We start from the raw sequence: 9,182 nt of genomic DNA, 5'->3' as shown, positions 1-9,182 counted from the left end.
GTCGTTCCGCCGGGGTTTATTCCCGCCTGAATGTTTCGCGGCGCGACGTGACTTGGCGCTGAATGAGCGGGGCTGCAGCCTGGCGACCTCCGGCGGCGAGCCATCCCTCATCCTAACAACGTCATCACTGAGCTCACAGACGAGGACGGCCTCTGATGCCGTCCCGCACGCGCATCGCTCGGCGCCCCCGGCGGTTAGCCGATCAATGCGGTCGGCGGCCGCGGTTCTCGATGGGCGACCGACTGTTATTTATGACGATCTAAACACTAAACGCTGGAATCCGTCTTGTGGAGAAAGCCTCTGCAGATTAGGGCGACGACGGGGATAATTGTTATGAGCGGATGTAATTGCCTCGGCGTCCGCGTGCCGCTCTACAAACACTATTATTTGTATTGTGCGATTGTGCGAAACACGCGGCCGACTTTGTTTCGTTTTGTGTGTTTGTCTGTGACGACGGCGGCGGCGGCGCAAATAATGTCAATGAATTGGTTTTAAAACACTTCTGAAAGCCACACTGCGAACAGCTCCGTCTCTCTCTCTCTCTCTCTCTCTCTCTCTCTTGCTCTCTCTCTCTCTCTCTCTCTCTCTCTCTCTCTCTCTATCTCTCTCTCTCTCTCTCTCTCTCTCTCCCCCTCTCCCCCTCTCCTTTGTTCTGGGCTCTGCGGCGGGGTCCCGGATCACAATATAACAATAACACGGCCCGCTTGGCACTGCGTCGCAGCGCAGAGCGGGAAATGTGTTTTTCCTCGGCGGAATGGCGTCGTCGTCCCCCCCCCCCCTCCCCGTGCCCCGCGCCGTTCTCCATTACGGGGGACGGGGCCCGCTGCGCCGGCTGAGTGGCAGCGGAGAGGTCGACCCGCACTTCCTGTCACTTCCCTTTCACTCTCTCGCCACTTCCTCTCGCTCGCTCTCTCACCCGCCGCTCTATCTATCCCTCCCTCTCCCTCTCTCTCGCTCACTTCCCCTCTCTCTCTCTCTCTCTCCCTCCACCGCTTGACCTCTCTCTCTCCTCCTCTCTCTCTTTCTTTCTCTCTCTCTCTAAATATATATATACATATACATATATAAAGAGAGAGAAGTTAGGAGATATTGATATATATCACTATATCCCCCTCTTCCTTTGCCTCTCTCTCTCTCTCTCTCTCTCTCTCTCTCTCTCTCTCTCTCTCTCTCTCTCTCTCTCTCTCTCTCTCTCTCTCTCTTTTATATATATATATAGGTCAATATATCTAAATAGAGAGAGATAAATAAATATATATGTATCCATATTTATCTCTCTATTTATACATATTGACCTCTTTATATTTATATATATATAGAGAGAGAGAGAGAAATATATATATCTTAACCTCTCTATGTATATATATATATATATATGGATATACATATGGATGTATATATATGTCTACTGAGAGTCCAGACCACTTCCTTCCTCGCCCGTGCCTCTTGTCAGTTCCAGAGCTAGCGTGCGCTCTTTGCTCACAGGGGCGATGATGCCAGGCTTTCTCTCCCTCTCACCCTCCCCTCCCTCCCTCCCTCCCCCCCCCCCTCCCCTCTCCCTGAGGGAGGGGATAAGTGGTTCTTGTTACCACGGTAATGTAAAGGGCAGACCCCGGTTTAGGAGCTCAGTCCGCCGAGGCTAAACGTGCTGAGCTGGCTCCCAGAGGCTCGGCTGCTCACAGCCAGCTCCGCTTCACCTGAACAGACGAGGGCGGTGTCAGGTCCAGGAATACGGTTTAACATCGCTGAGTAGGGCCCACGTTGGTTTAATAAAGACCGAATAAAAGAACCAGATTGTGGTGATGACAAGGTTGACAACGTTTTTTTGTTTCATCTGTCTGTCTGTCTCTTCATCTGTCTTCCTCTTTCTCTCTTTCTCACTTCTTTCTTGTCCGTCCCTCTTTCCGTCGGTCCGTCTGTCTGTGTGCGTGTGTCCTTGTGTCTGTGTGTGTGTGTGCATTTGTGTGTGTGTGTCTGTGTGTGCGTGTATCTGTGTGCGTGCGTGTGTATGTGTGTGTATCTGTGTATCTGTATATGTTTGTGTGCGTTCATGTTTGTGTGTGTGTGTGTGCGCGTGTGTCCGTCTGTGTGCGTGTCTACGTCTGTCTGTGTGCGTCTGTGTGTGTGTGTCTGTCTGTCTGCCTTTGTATTTGTGTCGGTGTGTATGTGTGTGTGCGTGCTCCCAGTCTGTGCGCATGAGGAAGCTGGCGCAGCAGATCGCCAGCTGTAAGCAGTGTGTGGAGCGCTCGTCCTCCCTCATCACGCAGGCCGACCAGACGCTGAAGGAGGCCGACCACGCTCGCTTCCTGCAGACCGCCAAGAACATCTGCGAGAGGTACCCGGGAAACCTTCTGAGTGTCATAAATCAGGGGAGCGGACTGGCACCTCGTTAACCACACACTCTCTCTCTCTCTCTCCCTCTCTCTCTCTCTCTCTCTCTCTCTCTCTCTCTATGCTTCTCTCTCTCTCTCTCTCTCTCTCTCTCTCTCTCTCTCTCTCTCTCTCTCTCTCTCTCTCTCTCTCTGTCTCTCTCTCTCTCTCTCTCTCTCTCTCTCTCTCTCTCTCTCTCTCTCTCTCTCATGCTTCTCTCTCTCTCTCTCTCTCTCTCTCTCTCTCTCTCTCTCTCTCTCTCTCTCTCTCTCTCTCTCTCTCTCTCTCTCAATGCTTCTCTTCTCTCTCTCTCTCTCTCTCTCTCTCTCTCTCTCTCTCTCTCTCTCTCTCTCTCTCTCTCTCTCTCTCTCTCGTTGCTTCACAGGGTGTCCATGGCAACGGCCTCCTCTCAGATCCTGATCCCCGAGATCAACCTGAATGACACCTTTGATACGTTCGCCCTGGACTTCACCAGGGAGAAGAAGATGCTGGAGAGCCTGGATTATCTCACGGGTGAGCGGGGGCCTTCAAGCTAAAAGCGCTGGACTTCAAACTAAGAGCGGGGGCCTCCCAGCTAAGAGCGCAGGCCTTCAAAATAAGAGCGCAGGCTTTCAAACTAAGAGTGCAGGCCTTCAAAATAAGAGCGCAGGCTTTCAAACTAAGAGCGCCGGTCTTCAAAGTAAGAGCACAGGCCTTCAGACTAAGAGCACAGGCCTGTAAACTATGAGCGCAGGCCATGAGCTCCTAGAGGGATCGTTTTCAGAGGGGCCCTTCGACAACGTTTTCTATGGGCCCATTCCTAACACACAAGTGTGCTTCACCCCCGCGTGCACTGCAGTGGAGCGGATGTATCTTACCCAATTGAAAGAACAACATTTTAAAAGGGCCATTTCATTTTTTTTTTAACTGTGGTAGCCTGTGTGGTAGGCCTACCATTAAAAAGAACAGTAGGCTCCGGGCAGGGCAGTGGTCTGGCTGGGGACGCTAAGCTCAAGGGGTCTGGGGTTCAGCCCGCTGACCTCAGTGTACCTGCAGCCAGCAGGTGAACACACCCTGAATGAAGCCACTTTGCCAGAAGCCTCTGATTCTAGAGACTCCAGTCCAGTACTAGATCCAAATTCTAGAGAATAGGAGACTATACACTAGATACTAGGGAATAGAGGCTAGACACTAGAGGTTAGAGACTAGAGGATAAACACTGAAGACTAGAGGATGGGACTATAGACTAGGGACTAGGCTATAGGCTAAGAGTAGAGGCTAGACATTAAAGGCTAGCTAGAGACTAGACACTAGATAAAAAAGGTTAGAGACTTGCGTCTAGATACTAGAGGCTATATAAAAGAGACTAAAAGCTAAACCAGATTATACATATTAGAGACGAGACTAGATACTAGAGACGAGAGAGTACCAATAATACTGACCGTGCTGACCTTGTCCCTCTGCGTTCGGCGGGGCTCCAGCCCCCGCCCCCCCGGCCATAAGGGAGGAGCTGTGCACGGCGTCCTACGACACCATCACCGTGCACTGGACGTCCGACGACGAGTTCTGCGTGGTGTCGTACGAGCTGCAGTACGCCATCTTCACCAGCCAGGCCAACGTCATCAGTGAGTCACTGGGAGAGGAGGCGGGCTGGGTCAGGTTAACCCAGAGCCTGGACTAGTATGTGCATTGACAGCTTCTGATAACATGTACCATTTTATCGTAACATATTGTTTCTAAAAACGCACGTAAATAAAGCGTTGAGATGTAACCCAGAAGCTCCGGGTTCCCAGCGCGCCCGATGTGGCGCTGTTCCTCACGTCTCCCCCTCTCCTCTGTCTCTGTCTCCCCCCCCCCCCGGGCTCCAGGTCTGTGTAACTCGGCCGACAGCTGGATGATCGTGCCCAACATCAAGCAGAACCACTACACGGTGCACGGCCTCCAGTGTGGAACCCGCTACATGTTCATCGTGAAGGCCATCAACCAGGCTGGGAGCCGCAGCAGTGCACCGGGCAGGCTGAAGACTAACAGTGAGTTCATCTGTCAGGGAACCTGAGAGGGCCCGGTTCACCAGGCCTGTCTCCGCTACACGATGCTTTATCGACCCCGGAGGGGGACACTGGGCTGGTCACCCATGCACACCGTCCAACAGCCTCTCAGAGACAACACATCACATTCCGAGAGGGCCCGATCGTTCCTCAGTGCACAGTGTCAAAAAGTGGACCACTGTGATATAACACAAGGCCTGTGCAATGGGCATGCACATCAGCACAACAGCATGTGATGCTTGCGTGTGCGTGATGCATGCGTGTGCGTGACGTTTGCGCGTGCGTCACGACGTGTGTGATGCTTGCGCATACATGATGCTTGCCTGTGCACGATGTTTGCATGTGCATAATGCGTGCGCGTGCGTGATGCTTGCATGTGCATTATGTGTGCATGATGCACGCGGAGGCAAACTCATTTCAGTCAAACAAGTTCAAAAGGGTGTTCGTCTCTTTGAGCCGCTTGCACTGCTGTGTGATGTCCCGTCTGTTGTGTTCCTTTATTGTTATCCTAATGGGTGACAGTGATGAACTGCTTCAGGTTCGAGGCCCGCAGCTCGCTTCAATTGAAACGGGGAGAATGACGGAATATCCACCGCTGAGGAAACGAAAATGAAACTTTTTTCGTCCCCGAGAAATCATCCATTTGTCGTTGTTTGTGTTTATCACTTCTTGAACTCAACGTTTGATCCGCAGGCCAGCCGTTCAAGCTGGACCCGAAGTCGGCCCACCGCAAGCTGAAGGTGTCCCACGACAACCTGACAGTGGAGCGCGAGGAGACGTCCTCCAAGAAGGCCCAAAGCCAGGACCGCTTCACCAGCCAGGGCAACTACGGCGTGACGGGCAACGTCTACATCGACAGTGGCCGCCACTACTGGGAGGCCCTGATTGGAGGGAGCTCGTGGTGAGAAGGAGGGGCCAATCAGACTGTGACTTTCATACTGGGGGAAGAAATACAATAAAATCAATCGCCCTGTCTCTCTCCGTCTGTCTCCTCTGTCACTCCTTCTCCAATTCGGTCTCTTGCTTCTTGTGCTCTCTATCTCTCTCTGGCTCTGTCTCTCTCCTCTGTCACTCTCTCTCATTCTCTCTCTCTCTGCCTCTCTTTTTCCCTATATCCTCCTCTATCTCCCCCTCTCTCTCCCTCTCACTTCCTTTACCTTTCCCTATATAACTCTCTCTCTCTCTCTCTCTCTCTCTGTCTCTGTCTCTGTCTCTGTCTCTGTCTCTCTCTCTCTCTCTCCCCCTCTCTCTCTCTCCAGGTTTGCGGTGGGCGTGGCCTACAAGTCGGCGCCCAAACACGAGTGGGTGGGGAAGAACTCGGCCTCGTGGGTGCTGTCGCGCTGCAACAGCTCCTGGGTGGCGCGGCACAACGGCAAGGATGTGTCGGTGGAGCCGTCGGCGCACCTGCGGCGCGTGGGCGTGCTGCTGGACTACGACTCGGGCTCGCTGTCCTTCTACGACGCCGTGGCCTCGCAGCACCTGCACACCTTCCACGTGGACTTCGTGCAGCCGGTCTGCCCCGTGTTCAACCTGTGGAACCGCTGCCTGACCGTCCTGTCCGGCCTGCCCATCCCGGACAACCTGGAGGCCAGCGACTGCCGGGAATGAGCGCCGCGATGGGACGCCGGACGGAACGCCGCCACGGAACGCCGTGCCGGAACGCCGCCACGGACCGCCGTCACGGCTCGCCAAACCCCCGGGCGCCGCTTATGAAACGATGCGTCGCCGACATTGGGCGCCTCGCCGCCATGTGCTCCACGGGGGGGGTCCAGACAAAACGTTTGTTGCACATTGAAGACAATCGGTGTACAAAGCACGCTGTGGTCCTACATGAGGGCTGCCTACGCCGTCAGGGATGGGAGCTTAGGGGTTTTTTTCTCGCTCAGATGGAGACGCCGGACACGGCATCCTGCGGCCTCGGAGCTCGCTCATTGGTTATCGCGGCAGCTCCTCCCAGCCGGGGGAGGAGCTTGACTCGTTACACACGACACTGCGGAGGACCTGAGGAACGACCTGTGTGTGTTGGTGTCCGTTTGGGCGCGTTTGTGTGCGTTGGCGTGCGTTTGTGTGTAGCTGTGTGTTTGTGTGTGGCCGTGTGTTGGGTGTGCGTTGGCGTGCATTGGCGTGCGTTATACGGCAACAAAGACAATCTTCACACCGTTTGCTGGTATGAAGCCCATGTACTATAGATACGAGAAGCAATAAGTAAACTGGGGCACAACCAGGAGCGCCCTGTTTGTTTGTAAGCGGCTGAAGCAGCTTGCTGATTGGCTGAGATCGTGGCCCCTTCGGGAGGGCCTTCCTACCATGAAGGCGTTCTTCTATTTTGCACAGCGTGAACAAGTTCCCTGCTGGCTTGTTTGGAGGAATTTGGAGATGACAAGATTTCGGTTAACATTTTTACATTTGTATTGAATTATTTTTACACCTGCCTAAGATGGTTTATTTAGTGCACATATTTCTGCATGTTTTGACTTTTGCGGGCTGCCAAGACGAGGTCTGCAGGCGAGCGGCAGCGAGGGGGAATCAGCCCAGCCGTGTCTCGTGAGGTTCAATGATCCCTTGTTTTTAGTTGGGGGCGAACGTGTGAGAGAGAGAGTGTTATTTATACACTCCTGTAGAAGTTAGCGAGTTTTTGAAGCACTTTCAGCACCCCAGCCGCCCCATGCTAAGGCCTAGCCCCACCTGCTACAGTGTATACCGTCTCCATGCCCTCTTGTACATGTGTAAACATATAGAATAGACTATAGGTTCCTTTAATTCCTCACAGAAATGCAAAGTTGGATTCTAAGTTTGTGTGGATGCCAATTATTTATTAGTTGAAAAATGAAATTGTAATTTTAAATAGGAGTCAACAAAAACCTTAACACAGGCAATACATCCTACAAACCAAAATATAAACTCTTGGTTAATCGGTTCACCCGTGCTGGCCTGAGTCAAATAAAAAGCTGGGAGTCCTAGTCAAATCAACACTGCACCACCATTTTTGCACATTTGTTCTTCTGTGATCTAATAAAGAATGTCTTAATTTCCTTGTTTCTCAGTCTTATTTTCTCTGAACAAACCTTAGCCCTTGTGGAGAGCCTCTGGTGGAGGCAGAGATGTTCCATTAGAGGTGGGGGGTCCTTGCACCATTGTAAACGTGTAAATATGACAGGATTGGCTGTGACACCGCTTTTGTCCGACCGCGCTGCAGCCTGAAGAAGAATGCGATGAGAGGTGATGGCAGCCTGAACTCCGGATGACCTCTCGGCCAGAGACCCCGGGGAAACGGTTAGAGAAACACTTAGCGGGGCGATGAGCAAGACCGCCACGTGACGCTACAGAGAGGGCATGGTCCGAGCCGCGGCGGTTTATAAAAAACGCAAAGATGTTGATTTACACATCGGCTAACGGAGGATTAATATTCAGTATTGCAGACAATATTCAGGGCTCGGGGCCCCTTCTGTTCTGCTGCTTCTGTTCTTTTTAATGAATGCGTGATTTATAGTGGCTGTCGGCGAGGACTAAATATAACGTGACCATGAAATCCATTCCATTATGTGGTAAAATATCAGTTTTAGTTAATTAAATTCAATTAAATAATCACATGGTATTTATCAGCACCGGGAAGTATATCATGAAACGTTTGGTTAATAGAGTGTGCCTTGGGATAGATGAAATGGAAAAGGGAACATTTCATCTTTCGCTAACATTTCATCAAATTCTAATCCAATTAGTTCATCTTCGCTGCATACGGAAGTGGAAGAAAAAAAATAAATCTTCATAGATGAGGGGAATAATGGAGACGCTGAAGAGGAAAATTAAATAATAACCAGTTGCATTTTAGTTTTTGTGTTGTTGTATTTTGCCAATCAAGAGTCCCTCATGTACAGCTTTGGTCTTCTTTGCTATGGAGGCTGTTAAGATAACAAACACATTGAATGGCAACAAACTGTTAAAATAACGAACACATTGAATGGCAGCAAACAGTTAAAATAACGAACACATTGAATGGCAGCAAACAGTTAAAATAACGATTCGAACACATTGGATGGCAGCAAACAGTTAAAATAACGAACACATTGAATGGCAGCAAACAGTTATAATAACACATTGGCTGCGGTGCTGGACATGGAGCCAACCATTGGCTCCACTAACTGCATTCTCTCTCAACGCGACAGCCAACAATAAGAAAGCCTCTATAAACCTGAACAAACATATTCAATTTAGTTTTATTGAAGAAGTGGCCTCAACCGTAAGTTGACAGACATTTTATTGTTCTAACATTATCAAAAAAGTCCCTTTTTATGTATTAAATATGTATTATTAAGGGAAAGGAAACGCACGTCCCATAGCACCCCCTGCTGGTACTGTACAGAATGGGTTACAGTGAAACTCGGACGATTAGCCAATCCCCATCCAACCGAAGATAAATTCATCTATTGCAATGATGGATATTTGAAGGATTTACATTAATGTTCTCTATCTCTGAATGGAGCCTACCATCTGAATTGCATGCAGCATATTATATTATAGAGAACCACACACTCTCACGCTTTATTCCTACGGGGCTGTCCCGCAGTCAGACACACGCAAACTCTAGCAAGTAGGCTAATAATAATTTTAATAATAATTACAATAATAGTATTGATATTATAATAACATTTTTTAAATTGTAATAATAATATTGTAATTTGTATTTTTTGGGCTAAAACAATAAATGGGGAAAAAAGAGAAAATAACAACTTTTACAGACATATTCTTGCGCATATTTGACCGCTTCTCTAGCCCACCTGTGTCCTG

At 50.2% G+C, this 9,182-nt stretch overlaps 1 protein-coding gene across 1 annotated transcript; it reads left to right on the top strand.

Moving 5' to 3' along the window:
* Positions 1–2,186: 2,186 nt before the first annotated feature.
* Positions 2,187–7,429, top strand: mid1 (midline 1; the record flags this gene model as incomplete). The annotated part of the gene is given in 6 exon segments (XM_030343977.1): positions 2,187–2,335; positions 2,756–2,883; positions 3,831–3,974; positions 4,218–4,379; positions 5,091–5,298; positions 5,657–7,429. Coding segments are annotated over 6 exon segments (1,140 nt in total), but the record flags the coding sequence as incomplete, so codon positions are not given.
* Between the last annotated feature and the right edge of the window lie 1,753 nt (positions 7,430–9,182).

The sequence above is a fragment of the Gadus morhua genome, chromosome 20 (genome assembly GCF_902167405.1).
Source record: "Gadus morhua chromosome 20, gadMor3.0, whole genome shotgun sequence".
Classification (NCBI taxonomy): Eukaryota; Metazoa; Chordata; class Actinopteri; order Gadiformes; family Gadidae; genus Gadus; species Gadus morhua.
Note: the sequence above shows the minus strand (reverse complement) of the source record. Positions and strands in the feature narration are given on the sequence as shown.